The sequence below is a fragment of the Dermacentor andersoni genome, chromosome 11 (assembly GCF_023375885.2).
Source record: "Dermacentor andersoni chromosome 11, qqDerAnde1_hic_scaffold, whole genome shotgun sequence".
Lineage (NCBI taxonomy): Eukaryota > Metazoa > Arthropoda > Arachnida > Ixodida > Ixodidae > Dermacentor > Dermacentor andersoni.
Window position 1 is genome coordinate 9,522,308 of NC_092824.1, and position 20,368 is coordinate 9,542,675.

General features: G+C 47.3%; 1 protein-coding gene across 1 annotated transcript; it reads right to left on the reverse strand.

Annotated features, from left to right (window-relative positions):
• Positions 1 to 9,743: 9,743 nt before the first annotated feature.
• LOC140214176 (uncharacterized) lies at positions 9,744 to 10,373 on the reverse strand. The gene has a single exon (XM_072285536.1). It carries the CDS (start codon positions 10,371 to 10,373, stop codon positions 9,744 to 9,746), a length of 630 nt encoding a protein of 209 aa, XP_072141637.1.
• Positions 10,374 to 20,368: the final 9,995 nt, after the last annotated feature.

Sequence of the window (20,368 nt, forward strand, 5' to 3'; positions counted from 1 at the left end):
GACGCAACTTGAGGAATAATATTGAAGCATCCAAGAATTTAGAAGAAAAAAAAAGAGTGAATCGTCGCGACGGCACATCACAGTCGCCGATGCCTCTATAAGGAAATTATTTTTGAACAGCTCTGATAGCGCCCACGCAACAATGGTTGTTAGTGTACTGTCAAATGCTCATATGCTGCGGCCTAAAGCTCAGGCAACGGTGCGAAAACGCGCTCACAGCAAAAGCAAAACATTGTGTGCGAACATGCATGCAGACGCGCAGTCGGTCGCTGTGAACCCGTGCGATCGCTGCATTGAGGCTTCATTCTATTGTTCTCCATTTGGTTATACAGACAAACCACTATAAGAACATACTTAACATAGTTTACTCTCAGCGTTTGCCTACCTTTCACGCAACAAGCCGGTTCGGGACACTCCATCGCGGTAACTGCGCAGTGGCGTTCACTGCACGTATTCGGTCTGTAAACGATTCTGTGCTTTCAGTTTGCCCGAGATTATTAAATCGACAGTCAAAAACTTCCCTCGTTTTGAGAGTACTTACATAAATGTCCAGGAGGGCTGCCGCGTGGTGTTTTAACGCGACGGCTTTAAGGAGCTCGTGTCGCAGAAAAGCATGTGTTATCGGCATCGTTGGCGTTGGCCGTGAGCGATAAATCCCGGGAGGCACTTCATAAATAAAGAACAACTTGCAACATGGGCTAGGTGGAAATCGAACCCAGGTCTCCGGAGTGTAATACCCCTGACACACGGGCACTCTAAAGTCCTTCACGTAAGGGGACCTCTACCGGAAAGATGTTCAAGTGCAGTGACACACGACAAAGGAGTATCTCCTTTACGGCAAAGTTCCTTTTCGGGAAAGGAGATCGCGCCACTACTTTTCGAGCGGAAAAGGAGTTACTCTCGCCCACATCGTGCACAACTCGTCAATAGAAGGAAACCTGCCATACAACTACGGTGCCCATAGGCATTTTTTTTTACCTTGCGAAAATGTTTTAATTGTTAGCGGTAATACAATTTGTCGAATAGTGAAGATTTCCTCTAGCTATACTCTCAAACGCTCGCATAACGTCGCTAGTGCCGCCATGTTGAATTCCGGCAGTGTCGTCGTCGTTTGCTGCGCGCATGTGGTGTGTTCACGTCGCGAGATGGAGACTGCACAATCAGCGCCCGCACGAAATACCCAGAAGAAACCACGCGTCCAGTGGTCCGAAAAGGCGACTTGGACGCTTATAAAGCTGTGGGAGGACCACCTGGACGCTTTACGAGGTCACAAACACAACGGCGGAGTGTACGACAACACTGCCGAAAGCCTCAGCAGCATGGGCCTTCCCCGCACGCAGGCACAAGTCCACAGTAAAACAGATAACTTGACTCAGACATACAGGTGAGACGGTGATTTATTGTTCTTCTCGCTGTGTGTGGTCGCTAAAGCTATGCTTGCATGTTTACGTGTGTTTGTGCTTGACAGAGAACCTGATATTTTATCGCTAAAGTCAAAGTTTCCAGATCGGTGCCCTGCGTGGTGTATGGTAGAGCCATGTTGCGTTATTGAATCAGCTGTGAGCGAAAGCGTGCCAACGACAGACAACGTGCAGTAGTGGCAGAACAGCTATGTTCGCATATGAAGTGTACGGCCGCAACGCTGCCGCGAACGCGGCGGCTTCCTACCATGTGTCTCGTGGTGCTTCTCTTTAGGTCAGCAGGGTGTACTCGAGGTTTACAATTTCCACCTGTCTGATGTCTTGGGAACCATAACCTTAAATGCGCTTTAGTCTACACGAAAAAAAAAAAAAGATTGAAGCCTTGAGCAGTGAAAAATTGTGCCGTCAATGAAAAGGCACGTTGTTACCTCCTGTGCAAACAATAGCTAGGGTGTTTCCGCCTAGCATTTAATTGGCACGACTTTTATTTATTTTGATTCATTACCAAAAAGCTGCCGTGGTCAAAAGCACTCGTTTAGTTTGTCACAAAGATGAACTTGCTTTCAGGCAGCAATAAAATTCTGATAAGCTTGCATAGGTTCTTTTTTATGTGTTTCCACGCTGCTCGTTGTAATGTCCTTGCTTTTGGTGCTTCACAACTGAAATCGACTGTGATCTTTTTTTTTTAGAAAACATGAACGAGACCTAACCACTGGGTCTTCGCCACCGACGTGGCCGTACTTTGACGAAATTAAGACGTTTATTGGGTGTTTGCCTATAGACGACTCATCCCTCATGGAGGAGAGCTGTTGCAACAGCAGCAGTGACACTGTTGAAAAGGTATGCAATGAATAAACCACCATTGTGCAACTTCCCTGCAATCAGTAAATGCTCATGCATTTACGCCAGTAATGTTGTACACGCTTATGTTTTACAACAATTTGACTCACAGACGTTTACATTTCTTTTGAGAGAGCTGTGAAACTTTGCCTCCTCGATTAGGCTGCGCTTTCTTCACAAGTGAAGTCGCTTTCTGCACTGCCAAATTGAAGAGACCTTTGCTTTGCATGATAAAGGTGCTTTTCTTACTTTAAGCTTGGTTTTTTTTTAAGGATGCCCCTAGATGCGCAGGAAGGCTGTCGTGTTTGGTGCAATATTGTACTGCATCATAAAAAATTCTATCCCCATTCGTGCAGTTCATTTCTTCAATGTAATTATCAACAGGTGTGATTGTGGCTATAACGAAGTGGCCGTGTCTGTTGCGCTTAAGGGGCTGCTACGCGCTGGCTCTGGTGAAATATTTTGCTTGCAATCTGTGTAGCAGTTTTTTTAATGTTTGCAGCTGATCTCTGACATGGAAAGCGGACTCACTTCAGATATGACCGACAGTGAAAGCACATCGGTGTCAGGAACGCCGGCAGAAGAGCCACCACCACCTTCACCCACCCTGCAGTCTGCCCTGAGCCCCGAAGCGAGGACAGCAGCGCGCGTAGCGAGGAAGCCACGGCGGACCATGACCACAGCGACTGAAATTCAAGGTGCCATGCTTGCTGAGCAGAGAATGCTGCGAGAGCAACTTGAACGGGCGCAAGAAACCGAATTGGAGCTCCGAAACAAACACCTGCAGCTGCAAGAAAAGCTCGTAAATGCAGTTGTATTTTTAAGATAAAACTTGAGGCAGAAAAAATGGTCGCTTTGTTTTATTCACGAGTGTCAGCACAAAGCATTTGCATGTTGGGGCCCATTTTCTAGAAGTGAGCTACCAAGGTCTACAGGTCTACACCCTCTGTCTGAAGTAGTCCACGAGTGCAGAACGCACACTGGCAGCATTTCCAATTTCAGAATCGCTACTACACACCGGTTGGGGCAGTTGGTTGTCAGACTCTTGTACTTCCTGGAGCCACTGAAACTGAACTGCATCATTGAAATGCTCACAAATGTTGTTGAGCACGCAGCATACGCGAATCACCAGGCGGGCATTGTCAATATCACATTTCATTCCCTTCGACATGAAGCGAAATCTTGCTTTAAGTCTCCCAAAAGTGTTTTCTACTATACGTCTCGCTCGGCTGATGTGGTAATTGAATGTTCTCTGGTCTTCATTCAGTGGACCGTCGTGTCGAAATGGCCCAATGAGATTTGGTGTTAGTGGGGATGCTTGGTCGCACAATATCAGAGGTGGGACGGCAACTCCTCCAATTGCAGCAACCGGAGCCTTAAAAAGGGGACTTGCAACCATCTGGGAGAGGCTCGACATTCGGTAAACATGAGAGTCGTGGCTTCTTCCAGGGGCACCCACGTTTATATACCTGAACGGTACTTGTGGTCCACGAGAGCCAGAAGAATAATGCTGTGCCTGCAAAAATGAACATATTATAAAGGAGGTTTATTGGGGTTCGTAGCGACCGCCGGTTCTACGATGCACCGAGCACAGTCCCCGAGCTCGAGCTTCTGCTGCGCGCTTGATGCTGCCGATGCTGCTGACTGCGCGCACGTTCCTCATCTTCCTTACAATGGCCCCGCGGAAATAAAGGAGCCATCCTGGCGACTTAGTTTTCTGGAAGGACGGTGATACGGCTTGAGACGCTGAACGTGAACGACTTCGCGGTTACGACGTCGCATGTCGGACGGCGGCGTTAGCGGCTGAACCAGATAATTAACGGGTGATGTTCTCTCGAGAACGCGGTATGGACCGTCGTACTTCGGAAGGAGTTTTGAAGCGAGCCCAGGCGTGCGGTGTGGCACTAACAACCAGACGAGAGTGCCCGGGAGAAAAGTGGGAGTCGAGTTCTGGGCATCGTGAACGGCTTTTTGGCGGTTCTGGTCGTCCGAGGTGAATCGGCGGGCAAGCTGGCGACATTCCTCTGCATGTGTGGCGGCTTCCGAGATCGGCAGGCATTCAGATGGGTCCGGCCGGTAGGGCAGAATGGTGTCGATGGTGTGCGAAGGATGACGGCCGTAAAGAAGGTAAAAGGGTGAGAATCCGGTAGTGGCCTGCGTCGCGGTGTTGTAGGCGTAGGTGACAAACGGAAGAATTAGGTCCCAATTAGAGTGATCAGGTGAGACATACATGGCGACCATGTCAACAAGAGTTCGATTAAAGCGTTCCGTGGTACCGTTAGTCTGTGGGTGATAAGCAGTGCATTTACGATGAACAATAGCGCATTCAGCAAGCAGTTGTTCGATGACTTTAGATAAGAAGGCGCGGCCTCGATCGCTTAAAAGTTCACGTGGACCTCCGTGACGAAGGAGAAAACGAAGAAGTAGGAAATTGGCGACCTCCTGCGCTGTAGCATTTGGTAGAGCAGCAGTCTCCGAATAACGGGTTAAGTGGTCTACCGCAACGATTATCCACCTGTTGCCGGCAGGAGTCAACGGAAGCGGCCCGTAGAGATCTATGCCCACGCGATCAAAGGGTCGGGATGGGCATTGTAAAGGCTAGAGTTCACCGGTGGTATTGTGCGGTGGCGCTTTCCGGCGTTGGCACTCCTGACAAAAGCGGACGAACTTTCGAACGAAATTATACATTCCCCGCCAGTAATAGCGGTGTCGAAGTCTTTCGTAGGTCTTGAAGACTCCCGCATGGCCACACTGAGGGTCGACGTGGAACGAGGAGCAGAGCTCTGCTCGCAAGATTCTCGGAATGACGAGTAACCAGGTGCGTCCCTGTGGGGCATAGTTGCGTCGATACAGTAGCTGGTCGCGAATCGCAAAATGAGGCACTTGGCGCCGAAGCGTACGTGACGCTGGAACTTTCGACGTATCCGAGAGAAGGTCGAGCAGAGATGCAGTCCAGGGATCATTACGCTGTGCAGCAGCGATAGTGTCAACGTCCAGAGAGGATAATGTGCACTCGCAGGGGGAGTCGTGACTGGCCTTCGGGGGAAGCGGTGATCGGGATAGCGCGTCAGCGTCTGAGTGCTTTCCCCCGGAACGGTACACCACGCGGATGTCGTATTCTGGGATTCGCAATGCCCAGCGGGCAAGGCGGCCCGATGGATCTTTGAGCGTCGACAGCCAACATAGTGCGTGGTGGTTGGTCACTACATCAAAAGAGCGGCCGCATAAATATGCGCGAAACTTGCCAAGCGCCCACACAATGGCCAAACACTCCTTTTCTGTAACGCTGTAATTGGTCTCCGCCTTGGTTAACATGCGACTCGCGTATGCGACGACGTATTCTGGGTGGCCAGGTTGACGCTGTGCCAACACAGCGCCAAGGCCTACACCGCTTGCATCGGTATGGATTTCGGTTGGCGCTTGTGGGTCAAAATGGTGAAGAATGGGTGGCGTCGTGAGGAGACAGCGCACGGTTGTGAAGGCGTCGTCACACTCTGGAGACCATGATGAGAGATCTCTACGCCACCAAGGAGCTGCGTGAGAGGCGATATAATTGACGCAAAGTTTCGAACGAATCACCGGAAGTAAGAGCAGAGGCCGATACAACTGCGTAGCTCTTGCATAGTAGTAGGTTTTGGGAACGCAGTAACAGCACGTAGCTTCTCGGGATCCGGGCGAATGCCCTCCTTTGACACGACATGGCCTAAAATTGTTAGCTGACGAACAGCAAATCTACACTTCTTCAAGTTAAGTCGCAACCCGGCGTTGGTCAAGCAAGTGAGTACGTGCTGGAGGCGGAGCAGGTGTGTTGGGAAATCAGGGGCGAACACCACAATGTCGTCAAGATAGCAAAGACATATTTTCCATTTGAGGCCACGCAGAACATTATCCATCATTCTTTCGAACATAGGAGGTGCGTTGCAAAGTCCGAAATGCATGACGGTGAATTCATACAAGCCGTCTGGTGTAACAAAGGCAGTTTTCGGGCGATCGGCCTCTGCCATCGGAATCTTCCAGTAGCCTGACCGCAAATCCAGCGAAGAAAAGAACTCGGCTCCCTGCAAACAGTCCAGAGCATTATCGATGCGTGGTAACGGGTAGACGTCCTTCAGCGTGATCTTGTTCAACCGCCGAAAGTCAACACAGAAGCGGATGGAACCGTCTTTCTTTGTGACGAGGGCCAGGGGAGAGGCCCATGGGCTTTGGGAAGGTTGAATGACGCCTCGACGGAGCATGTCATCGACATGGTCTGCAATGACGCGACGTTCCGTAGCGGACACGCGATATGGTCTATGTCGCAGGGGCGAGTGAGTGCCAGTGTCGATGTAATGCTTGACTGTCGGTGCACGGCCAAGAGAGGTTTGCGCAACGTCGAAAGAAAGGCGGAAGTGCTGAAGGATTGCGACAAGTTGAGATCGCTGCGAAGGCGTCAGATCTTCGGCGATGAATGGGCTGAACACAGCAGTCGATGTTGAGTCTGGTACGGAGAGGGCACTCAGTTCATGGGCGGCAGTAGAAGACACTTCGTCGAGGACGGAGACAATTCGTGTTGAATCGACCGACTCGACGTAACCAAGGCATTCGCGGCGGAGCAGTGATAGCGGCGATGAAATATGATTGTAAATGGGCATCGTGCTCACACCGGCGGCAAGGTCAAGAGCTGCAAAGGGCAAAGGAAGCGCTTTTCGGGTAACAAAGTGATGAGAGGGCATGAAGAAGACCGTCCCACCGGATATGGTACTCTGGTAAGACTGGTACGAATGCTGACGAGCACGGGGGGATACAGGTGTCTTCTTTCACGACAATTTTAGCGGCAGGATGAGCATCGACCGAGGCCAGGTCACCAAGGTGGAAAAGTTCAATCTCAGCCCGAGCGCAATTGATGATGGCATTGTGGCGTGACAGAAAATCCGATCCTAGAATAACGGCGTGGGAGCACGATGAAAGAACTATGAATTCAATCGTGTACAAAACGTCCTGTATGATCACACGGGCAGTACAAGCAGCGGTAGGGTGAATGGGTTGAGCACACGCCGTTCGGAGCGACAATCCAGACAGAGACGTCGTCACTTTACGAAGCGAACGGCAAAACCTGGCATCCATAACTGAAATAGCGGCACCGGTATCGACTAAGGCGACTGTAGCGACATCTTCGATAAGCACATCAATGATATTGGCAGGTAAAGGAGGAGGACTTCGGCATGTCGATGCTTGCGCAGTTCTTGCCTCAGGAACTGCGTCGTTTAGTTTCCCTCTTCGTTAGAGACGGGTCGTCGACGCATAGGGGAAAGCGATCGACGACGTGGGGAGGGTGACCGGAGGCGTTCGAAGCGAGGACGGCGATCAGTCTGGGAGCGAGCTGGTGATGGGTGGAAAGGTCCGTAAGGCGCATTTGAATCAGGCGGCACATAGGGCGCTCGGCGATCGTCATCGAACGCCTGCGAGCGGCGGCGGCAGAACCTTGCGACATGACCGGGACACCTACATGCGAAGCATATAGGGCGATTGTCTGGCGTACGCCACGGGTTAGCGATGGCAGTGGTGGTCCAGGGGACGGGAGGTGGAGGGCGGTGCACAGGCTGCTGGAAGCGACGCACGGGCACAGTGCGAGGGGCCATTGCAGCAACCGTAGCATAAGTGACTGGTGTAGCCACGACATCCTGCTGGTGAACAGCCGGCAGCGTTTCCGCGACCTCTTCATGGATCACGTTACGGATATGAGACGGCAACGTGCTGGCAGACTCCTGAGTGACGGACACCAGAGATAGCTGTCGTGCGACTTCTTCGCGGACGAAATCCTTGATTTGCGTTATCAGGGAGGCTTGTTCTGGGCCGGTGGTAAGGCTGCAGAGTGATGCCGCATTTGGTGTGGGATGTCGCCTTGTCAGAGCTCGCTGCTTACGCAATTCATCATAGCTCTGGCACAAGCTGATGACGTCGCCAACAGTGCGCGGGTCCTTGGCCAGAAGCATTTGGAACACGTCATCGTCGGTTCCCTTCATGACGTGCTTGATCTTTTCTGCTTCCGTCATGGCAGCGTTCACGCGCCTGCACAAATCGAGAACGTCTTCTATATAGCTGGTGAATGTCTCACCCGTGTCCTGTGCGCGTGTACGCAAACGCTGCTCGGCTCGGAGTTTCCTGACGGCGGGTCGGTCAAATACTTCTGTAATCGACGTCTTGAGCGCCGACCACGTTCGGATATCCCTTTCATAATTTCTGAACCAGAGACTGGCCATGCCCACGAGGTAGAATGACACGTAAGCCAGCTTGTCCGAGTCATTCCATTTGTTGTGAACGCTCACCCGTTCGTAGGACGACAGCCGCTCTTCAACGTCGTTGTCGTCGGTTCCGCTGAAGGTGGGAGGCTCCCGCTGGCGAACGGTGCCAGCGCAAGGGACGGGTGGCGATGGAAGAGTCTGCTGGTCGGCGTCCGGCATGGCAGAGGGTAGCGTCCGAGAACGGAGTTCCAGGATGGTAGAGTCGAACGTTACCCCGCACGGCTCCACCACTTATAAAGGAGGTTTATTGGGGTTCGTCGCGACCGCCGGTTCTACGATGCACCGAGCACAGTCCCCGAGCTCGAGCCTCTGCTGCGCGCTTAAAGCTGCCGATGCTGCTGACTGCGCGCACGTTCCTCATCTTCCTTACAATATACACAATAGTCGAGTGAATAAGAACACTCATTTTCTTATTTAAACGTGGTTGCAATTTTGGTGTTAATAGATTAAGAACAATTCATGAACGCGTTGAGAAGACGGTGGGATGGAAAACTGGATATGTTGGTTTGGCATATTGTGAGGTGAAAGGCACTAGACGATACACATATGTCTTATTTGTGTCTATGCTCCTTTCACCTCAGAACATTGACATCGGCCTCATATTCAAGTAATTTCCTAACATTAACGCTATATGTACAATCTCCTAAAGCTCTCCTGATCATATCTTTACTGTGTATCACGCCAAGTAAATAAATTTGAGGCTATGTTCGTCTTGGTTGCCACGACGCTTCGTAGCATTTGACGGCTCCTGCAAGCTACCACTGCGAATTTTTTCAATGGAAATTTTCTGTCGTGATAATGCTTTTAGCTGCTTCAAGGCCTCGAAAATGAATTGCAACATACTTCTCCTTCTCGTATACTATAGTTACGTGAACACTTATTAAAGTTATTTTCTCGGTAGGCTTTGTTTTTGGTAAGCTTGGAGCGAGGATTTTCTTTTGCATCGCTGTAATTGCAAAAAATACGCGTGGTTGCACATCCTAGGAAAACAAGTTGCTGGACTCCGTTTGTGAGGACAATTACGGTGGTTATTCAAGCTAAATGCGGTGCTGTTAAAATGTGCTTCTAATTTGTAACCCGCACACGCAAAAAGGCACATTAAGCGTATTTCTAAGGTGCATCGAGTACAATGTCTTAGGCACGAATGTTAATTACTCAAACAGGCGAAATCAACTAACCATCCCTTATAGTTATAATAGTCTTACGGTGGTGACACGGGAAAGTGGCAGCCGTCGAGGGCTCCTACGGCTTGGGGAAAGTCACAGACGGCCTTGCATTCGCGAATGTGTTCGTCCATGTCCGCTGGACGCAGCATCTTGAGCCAGTCCTTTCCCAAGACGGAAATGACGGCTTCGCAAAACTCTTGATAAATGCCATTCACCGTTGATCGTCCGACGCCAAAGACAGTGGCCACGACTCGGTCCTCTGCCACGGAGCACAGTTTGAATAAGCCGATGGCCACCACTTCTTCCACCGCAATGCACTCGCGCATATTCGTTGTGACCCTCTCCAGCGAAGGAAGCAGGCAGTCCACAAGATAACGGAAGGTGACTGGGCTCACTCGAAAACTTTGCTTAAAGTGGCCGTCACCAAGGCAGGGCACTGTGTCTTCAAACCATCGTTCGTTGCCCACGTAGGTCCACCTCTCGCGGTTGGCGGCTCGAAGGGACAGCGCCGAAGCTGTCAACATGAAGCTGTTTATGATGAGTCGACATTTGATGGTTTCCACTTTCGCCTTTGCGGCGTTTATCTCATCTTCAAGGGATCCGAGAGCGAGAAGCGTCAGAGCGACCTCAACTCTTGCTTCGTCGCTAGCGCTTCGCTGAGCCATGTTGCAACTGCGTAGTTCTGTCACGTGATCACAGTTGTTGGAATAACGTATTGAATAAAACGCGTTACGCCTGGGCGCACGAAGGAAGGGACGACAAAGACGTGAAAAAGGACGACAGAAACGTGGGTGGTGGTGGTGGTAACAACTTTATTGAGACTCTGCTCAGTTATGATCTGGCAGGCCCGAGTCCTAGAATGGCCCCTCACGAGGAGCGACCCTTTCGGCCCAGGCAACGAGGGCTTTTTGTACTTTTTCATCCGGCGTTCTGAGCAGCTCTTCCCACGTCTGTTGTGAGGGAGCTGGCAGGAGCGACCTGGGAGGGGGTAAGCCCTCGCACCCCCAAAGAATGTGATTTTGGGTAGCCAATGTTTGATTTGTGCAGTTTTGACATATCGTGGGCATCACCAGAATGAACAGCACGCACAGCAAAACACCGGCTGCACATAGTTGCTGGATAAAGTTAAATGGCTGCTAACAACCCAAAAACACGAATAAAATAAACTACTATAAGCATTATTAGCCATCAACAAAGAAAAAAAATATGTTTAGGTTCTACAGTAGCTAAGTGTGATTAAATACGCAGCTTTTTAAGAATGTTTTCTCTCTTGTGGCTTTAACAGCCAGCGCTATTTTTGTTGCGGCGCTCATCTGAGAAACTACCTAAAGAAGTTTAGTGCGGTGCCGTGCGTCATCGGCGCAACTCCTTTCTGCAAAGGGTCCTTCAGAGTAGCAAAAGGGGTTTACTGGAAAGGACTTTAGTTTTGCCCGTGTGTCAGGGGTATGAGACGGAGACGCTACCACTCAGCCACGAGCTCCATGGTTCAAGGCGGTACAAAAGCGCCTCTAGTGAATGCGGTGTTGCCTTAGAAACGTGCCGTAGAAAGTTATACTGCGGTGTATATCGGTAATTATGAGCATGTAACTTACAAAAGTCGCCGTTACACGAGTAGCGAAGTACGTTTCCGCTACATTTCTTCTGCGCACTGCGCACACGCAGAGCCATCTTGCGGCAAACACAGAAGACCCCCTCCTCGAAATGTGCGGCGCTGCCCCGACACGCGGCAGGCCATTCGCCCGCTTCTCCCCTTCGGGTCGTGCGGGGACCGGTGCGAGGATGCCCCACTACCCTTGCGTTTAATAAGTTTTCTCGCTCTCTCCCCTTCCAACTTCCAGCGTGCGTCACTTGAACCCTCGTGTTTAGGAGACGCGGCTCCTCTTTCCGCTCACAGCGCGTTTCCTAGGTGCAGCGTCCGATGAGGGACGCCTCTGACCTGATCGCTGCGCCGTAGCGCGGCTGGTGGGAAAGCGTCCCCTGCGATGTGTGCCGAGCTGCTTCCGAGGAGTCATGCGTCTGCGTGGTGCTCCCAAGCGAGATAGAGGACGATCCCATCGAGGCGTCAGCCCCATGATCGCGTCGGCCTTCGTGGTGCGTCGCGGCCCAGCTGTCCGTGTCGATCACGACATTTGGCTCGCGTAGATCGTTTCTCCTTCCGAGACACCGAGTTCTTTAGTTCGTTCCGCTTGCTCAGGCGCACGTTTCGTTGCCGCGCCGAAAGCTGCGTTGCTCGGCGCTCACCGCGTGATTGGTGGGTGCAAAGTCCGATGCGGGGCGCCTCGTAAGTGATCGCTGCGCCGTAGCGCATTGTCTTACACCCCTTGGCGGGTCGACGGGAGCGCTATCACGTTCCACTCTTGAAGGGGAAGCTTAAGCGTCCTCAAATTTTTTTATTGAGCGCCGTAAGCGAAATCTATAAGGAGGGCGCCGCGTGATCCCTCACACTATGCAAGGGAGGCGATTCCAACAGATGGCGACACCGTAAGTCCCCGCCCCCAATACCCGTCGCGTGAACCCTCGGCTCCGGTATGGGAGAACGCAGGGAAGGAATTTCTCTTGCGGAGGTGAGACAGAGAACGTTGAGTGTTTATATAAGCGGCGACGCTCGCCTCCTGAAATCGTGGGCTCGCGGCACTTCAATCATTCTCTCTCTGCTGTTAATGAACCAATTCGAAAATTTCTTGCGGTAGAACACTTATTAGAGGGCACGGAACAACTTTCAGCGTATAACCGAAATTTGTTGTGTAGCCTGTGAGGGGCTCTTTAAAACAAACTCGGTAAAAATCGGGTGGACCGTGGGATGTTGTTACAGCTCCGTCGAGCTTCACAGCTCTCCACACACGCATTACTGTGAAGCCTGTGGCAGAAGTGGAGTTTTATGAAATCAAAGGACTGCAGAGCGCGCGCTCGTGGTGGGTTACGTGAATGAAATCATTCGTTCCCTGTTTGCATCTCGAGTGAATTTCGAGCACACCGTAATAAGGTGCGGTTCCCTCAAGCTTCGCAGCACTATACGCAAGCATTGCCAGAAAGCTAGTGGCAAAAGTGAGATGTCATGAAACCCGATGAATGCGCTCTTGTGGTGCGCTGCGTGAATGAAAGCATTGGTTGCCTGCCTGCACAAGCTTTTGCACCTCGAGTTAATATCAAACAGGCCATAATATGTACCGTTTTGTCGAGCGCTTCACCGCACTATATGCAAGTATCGCCGTAAAGCCTGTAGTAGAAATAGGGTTTCATGATGTCAAATCAATGCATAAACCGCGCACTTGTGGTGTACAAGGTGAACAAAGAATTCGTTGCCGGCCTCCACAGGTTACGTTGATTTGTGTGAGCATATAGGTTCATGTGCCACATCTACCTCTGTGATGAGAAAATAAGCAAGAATGTCTGCTGCTACGTGTCGATGCATATGCTTTTTTACAAAGTGTAGGAGCAGAACCTTTTACTGCGTGAGTAAAGCACTTATGGTAACAGTATGTTCCCTGAACATTGTAGCTATTTAATATCCAGGGAAGTGCGTCTGTAGTGGAGGTTGCAAATTTCTTTTTTCTGTTTGCAATATTATATAACTCGGTGCTTTCTAAAAGCAAATTTCAATATGGTACGTGTGCTGCGTGAGTAAATTAAGAAGGCAGCACATTAATTAGGTTAAACAGGATGAACATCTGCAGGTAGGGATTTATACAAACGTACAGAGCATTTTCTTTACGTTTTCACAAATGTTTTCAGTGTAGACTAAGGAGTTGCATATGCATCCAGCTGACTTTCTCTGTTTTCTTCGGGTATTTTGTTGAACCTTGATGCAACAAATACGTAACATTCAGCACAATACTTCGTTACATCAAAATTTTCTTACAATATATTACTGCATTCTTTTGTACGTGCCGCACACGCGCCCGAAAATGTTGGCCCTTCTAAAGAAGTCACTGTTTCGCCCGAAACTTAGGTAACGCTACTGCCAACACTCATGAAACCAGCAGCCCCGTCGGCTTGCCGCCTTTACACCGACCGCAAATTACTTCAAAAAAATATGGCACGTGCAGGCCGTGTATGCGCTCAGCCGCGCGCCGGCACGGCCGGGCAAGAGACGCTCCTAGCCTAGCGCTCACTTGATCACGGGACGTGGACAGCGCGCATAAAGCTGCCATCCTTCTCGGCTCACCCTCGCACCCTTTCATTCGCAATTAAGCCCAGCATGTGGGACGGAGCGGGCCGCTATAATTTTTTATCGCACTTGGACTTTAAACCGAACATCAGGGCGACGGCGAAAATTCGCCTGGGGTGTCCAAATAATTGCTATCGCAATAACACACTATAGAGAAAGGTATGAAAATTATCTGTGGATGGGTCGAAGCTCCCTTAACCCTCTATTGCATGAATTATGAAAAAGTAACTTTAAAAGTTATTTTTTCGGGTTTTATTATTGATTGAATGAACAAACACATATAAAAAAGTTTCAGAGTTATAACGACTGTATTAATAAAGATGCAGCTCTGTGCCAAATATGGCACACCATGAAGATGGCCGAGCGGTCTTGCTGCCATGGGCGGAAAACAAAGCTTCACGGAGGTGGTCTTTTTAGCGCGATATGTGAAAAGAAATAAAACAGTTCTTTGCTGCGTTCAGGCACAGATGAATGTTGCACTTCCTCTATCTTGCCGACAACTTGTTTGTGAAAGATGGCCGCTTACATCTTTGTCTCTTCTCATCAAATTCTGGCCAGTGGCCAACTTGGCCAGATCGGACGTCTTTGGGTGGCATTGCGGCCTCTGGTCCCCGTGCTTTTTTGACTTGAACCTGGAATTCGATGTCCTGACTAGAAGGCCTTCCTGGTCGCTTGTTGGGTAGGCTCTTGTTATGCGAGGTAAGGCATTCTGCAATTTCTGCTTTCAATATAGCCAGCGGTAGTACTTGTTTCTTCCCAAGCTGCTCCTGCACCCTCCTGTACAATAGCCATGCTGCTACAACCGATAAGTCGAGCATATGCATAAAAATTCGAAAGTGCCATTTCTTCTACCTGATATGTATGCGGTAAAGTCTAAGCAGTGAGTCCAGCAGGTCGATCCCGCCCATGTGCCTGTTGTGGACCTTTACTACCATGGGGCGATCAATTTTGCGAAACTACTTAACGCGGGTAAACCAGCGCTTAGTCTTTGGACTGCATCTTTCCCAACAAGGCTCGACAGAAATGTCACGGCGCGGTTATCGTACCACCGATCACACGATAACTCCCCGTCATCTATCGCGCTTGTGAGTTACTCTGAAGCACCACGTCCTTTACATTTCAGTTCCTTTTCGTTTTTGAGGCAACAGTTTGGTAGACGATTCGCCCTCACTGTACCGAGCGACAAAATTCTATCTTTTGATAGAGTCAGCTGCAGCGACGGGCTATTCAACAGATGGCAGCACGTTACCATATTTTGTCTTTCAAGTTTATATTATGCCAAATATGGGACACACCGATTTCGGCTTCTCTGCTGCAGTTGTAGACGAAATTGAGAAAACTAATAACTGGCTTGAATTGGTGAGACCATAAGTATGCCAAAATAATTTCTCTGTTTCGGCGGTGAAAATTTTCAGACAAAAAAGAAAAAACGTATTGCTCATGTTTGCCCCTTCCGAGTTTCACGTCGCTTCCCAAAATCTACTTCACCTCTATTTTGCATATCGCTCAAGAGATGGCAGCACTTGCCCATAATAAGTGCGCATAACTATGAGAATTAGTCTGACGGTACCACATTCTCAACTGGGCATTTCGCACACGCAAAAAAAAAAAAATGGTAACCGTTATGTGCGAAATATGGGACGCCATGCAATATAATAATAATATTAATAATAACCTTTATTTTTTTTCCATCAACGTGATGGGGGAGGTAAGGGAAAAAAAGCTGTAACAGACAGCTTGACTAGTTAGCGCCCCCCCCCCCCCAAAAAAAAAACACTTTCCATAAAGGCAGACAGTTCAGCTATCGACAGCAAAAAAACATTTTTTGATTGTACAAAAATAATACGTATAACTACAAGCATCTTTGTGGCGTATAAATATGCACATTCCCAAACATGGGAACATGTAACTGTAGTAATGACATTGTGTTTACAGGACACTGCTGGAAGACATATGTAAGCAGTATACACACAACAACGGCTTTTTAACATCTGCATAATGGTATATCACGAACATTCGTCATTACATTTCACAAAGAAAAAAGAAGGAGTTCAGGAAGCACGTCAGAAGACAAAAAGAAATTTGATATGCATACAAATTATACATACGAGAACAATGTTCAGGGAAATACAACTGAGGCAGAAAAGAATAATTTTAATTGCTGTTTTGATGTATGTTCTATTTGTATAGCGTGTCTGTGACAAAAATTTAATAATTCTGGCAGTTTTCTTTTCATCATTTGCTGTCCATAGGTAGTTCTACACGTCTCTACGTTCCAAAGTTCCCTACTACGTGTACTGTATAAAGGAGCTTTCTTTGACAGAGAAGCTAAAGCTGAGAAAAAGTTTATGTTTTCTTTCACATCCTTTTTATATGTTAAACACAGACGGTATGAATACATGTGAGTAATTTTCATAATTTCCAGCTTTTCAAACAAAGGCAGAGACAGATGATCTCGTGGAACACCGAGAACATGTAGCAACATTCTTTTTTGCATTGTAAGAATTTTACGTAAATTTGTAACAGCCGTAGTTCCCCAAACTAAATGTGCATAAATAATATGAGAGTGAAATAATGTATTGTAAAGAATAACCTTGACCTGCACAGGCAGTATCTCTTTATTAATGTACGTAGCTCCTACGACACTTGAAATCTTAGAAACAACATGTTCCACGTGGTCTTCCCACGTTAAGTTCTCGTTGAACACAACGCCAAGACTTTTGAATGCGCGGAGTATTTCTATTTTTGAATCGCCCAACAAAAGATCTGTATTTATAAAAACGCTCTTATTCCTTGGACGGAAAAGTATGGCTTTCGTCTAGGCCGTGTTTATTTTTAATGCATTAGCACTTGACCACTCAGTCAAACGCGATAGGGAGCTATTTGCTTCAGAAATTAAGTCATTCGGACATGCAGCTGAGAAAAGCATAGTCGTGTCATCGGCATAAATGATATGTTTAACGTTCGGATTAATACATATAATGTCATTCAAATAGATATTAAATAAATGTGGTCGAAGGATACTTCCCTGAGGTACTCCTGATGTTATTGTTTTTTTATCGGAAGAGAAACCATTGAGGTAGACATACTGTTGTCGATTTTCTAAATAAGATGCTAAAAGTGCTAGTGCATTACCACGGATTCCATATGTATCTAACTTTTTGAGTAAGATTGAATGTGTAAGCAAATCGAACGCTTTTGTGAAGTCTACAAAAATACCCAAGGCTACTTCTTTTTTTTCAAAGGCGTTTAAAATAAATTCTTTCTGCTCCAGCAAAGCCTGTTCCGTCGACCTGTGTTTACGGAAGCCAAATTGTGACTGGGAAAGTATACCATATTTATCGCAGAAATTCATTATTTTGGCGTAAATTACTTTTTCCAACCCTTTAGAAAAAATAGGGAGTATGGACACGGGTCTGTAGTTTCCGATGTCAGTCTTATCGCCTTTTTTATAGAGCACTGTCACCCTAGCAACCTGCAATCGTTTTGGAAACACTCCCTGTAAAAAACACAGATTAAATATGTGCGTTACGCACGGTGAAATTAGTTCTATTACATGTTTGACAGGTGCAACTTTTATACCGTCTGCGTCGCTGGTTTTACTGTTACTTAGTCCTCGGAACGCCGAAATAACATCAGGCTCTATTACAGGACTAAAAAAAAGGGATTCCTGGTTTTTAGTTCTGATATAATCGAGTGCTCCTTCAGTCGGACGTTCTACTTTAATATCAACAAAGTATTTGTTAAATTCATCCGCTAAACGAGCGCCTGTGATCTCTTCATTGTTACGCTCAATCTTTGTAACAAAGCTAAAGTTTTTGTGGCGATTTAGAACTGTATTTAGTTTTTCCCATATTTCGTTTGTCTTTCCTGCAGAACACTGAAAGAAATTGCAAATGTAGTTATTTCTGGCACCTCTAATCTCCTTCGTTAATTTATTGCGGAATACTTTAAACGTCTTTAGTATATCTGGGTCGCGTGTAGCCATGAATTTTGCATACAATTTATCTCTAATGTCAATCTGTCTGAGAAGTTCTTTCGTTATCCATGGCTTACGTATCTTCTTTGGCTTCGAAAAGACTTTTTTGGGAAAACATTTATTGTATACGTCTAAAAACAGACTCAGAAAGATATTAAATGCACTTTCAGCATCTGTCTCGTTCAGCACAATACGCCAATCTACACCAGAAATTTGTAATTTGAAAATTTCCATATTCGTTGACGAAAAGTCTTGAAAGTATTGCTGTGTGGGTTTTGTTTTACGCATATGCTTATCTAAACACATATATACAGCGAAGTGATCACTTATATGTGTGTACATAATTCCAGCCTTCGTATTAGATGCATGCAAGTTGGTTATAAACATATCAAGCAACGAAGAAGATGTGGGAGTAATTCTGGTAGGCTTGTTAATTACATTCATACATCCATAGGCTTTAATTAATTGCTCAAATTCCCGTTTTGCGGGCAGATCTCCAAGCATATTAATGATAAAATCTCCGCCGATGATTACAGATAGCTTATTTTCATTTGCAAAAGTAAACAAAGAATCTAGAAATGCCAAGAAGTTTTGCACATTTCCGCTCGGAGGCCGGTATATTACGCTTAATAGTTTTTTGTCGACAGTCAAACATAAAATTTCATAGTCTTCATGCACGCAAGAAAAATTCGGCACTTGGTCACAGGCAAGATGGTTCTTCACCATCATTGCCACACCTCCTCCACGAGAGGTAGTTCGGTTCACCAAATAGGTGTTGTAGTAGGGTAAGCATAATGCATTAGCTTCTTCTGTGTACCAGGTCTCCGTAAGCATAATGATGTCAAAAGCAAAATCAAGCTTGCTGAACAAAATTTCGAACTGAGCGGATTTTTTCTTAGCTGACTGGGCATTGAGGTGAAACAGCTTAAGTAAACTGGCATAGTCCAGACCACAAACATCTTTAAATTCGGATGGTGTAATGTAATCTTTGCATGAAGCCATAGTAGAGAAAAGAAAAAAAAAGAAACTTAAGTCTATTTAATCTTGGCTAAGTCCTCCTTGCATTTTACATGATGTACTGTTGTTCCATCTTTCTGGCGGACGAACACTTTGTCGTTACGATGCCAGGCGTATTTGAAATCGTGCACTTTAGCCCATTGCCTGGTTACCTCAAGCAATACCCTGCTGTGTTTCGTCAAGTTTTCCTGAATGTAGCAGCTCATTTTCGACTGGTTGAGTTCTGTTTTTTTTTTCATAAAAACTGAGTCTTCAAATCCTGTCTTGTAAAATGTGCTATGATACCTGGTATCTTACCTTTAGGTGCTGGAAGTCTGTGCAAAGCGACAATGTCGTATTTAGTTATTTCTGGAATGTGAAGCTCGGCTGCCACTTCATTGATTTTTGACGATAAGTCTTCGTTTTCACTGACGGGTATGCCATGGAACTCGAGATTTAGTTTTCTGCTTTGCCATTCAAGGTTGTTTAGATCTTGAGTTATCTGTTGTTTTTCAGTCTCGAAATTCAATTGATTCGACTCGTTTTTTTAGCTGCGATATTTCTTTGTCATGATTGCGCATGTGTACCAGAACTTCGTCATATTTGTCTGACATCACTTCCACTGTGTGCTCAATTTTTTCTACTGTGTCCTTTAATGTCATGAGGCTTTCTAGTTTTGCATGAATACCTTGAAGCACAATCGCTATGTCTGCATCTTGTTCTTTTTTTGTTTTGTTGCTTTGGCTACCTCTCGGCTTAGCTATCTTACATGTTTGGCAAAGCCAACCCTTCCGCCATGCTTCACTTTTTGATTTGTAAGTTGATTCAACTACCCCTGAGCAGTTACCGAAATGGTAGATGAAGGAAGATTCTCCGCACACCAGCCCTTTTTCACAACTTTCCTTGCAACCAGGACATGCATCGTCGTCTGAAAGTGGCATGTTTGCAAGGAAAACAAACCCACATAAAAAGAAAAGCAGGAATACTACAATGGCAGCAGCAGTGGCGACAAAAACAAGAGGCAACTAAGTACAACCTACAGAAAACTGGATTCCAACTAACCTGCAATTTGCAGAACAGAGGTTTAGCGCTTGTCGACACGCCGCTACTGCTGCCAAGAATGGTAGGACGTCGCCTCCGGTGCTCTTCTTATACTTGGTAGCGTCCAATGCTGGGCGTCGCTTCTGTCGGTGCTGGCTTAACACGTGTCCCGGTTGAACATGACGATAGTGCAGCAGATAGCAGGCTTAATTTCCCAAACACGCACCCACTTAATTTCCCAAACACGCACCCATCCACACACCCATCACAATGCGCACGTCATTCCCGCGCGGCACGGTGCATCATTAAAGCGTATCGGTCTTCTCCAGCTGTATGATTATTTCTGCAGTAGTCAGTTGGCGAGAAGCTTAATATTTAACCTATGCGCTAGTGTCGTACCTGAATTTCAAAGGTACGTGGACCGTATATATGTTGGCGAAGTAATCGGAACTCACTCAGACTCGCCAATATTATAC

Bases quoted from the DNA above. Each gene is read 5' to 3' on its own strand.
- LOC140214176 (XM_072285536.1), bottom strand. From the start codon at position 10,373: ATGGCTCAGCGAAGCGCTAGCGACGAAGCAAGAGTTGAGGTCGCTCTG.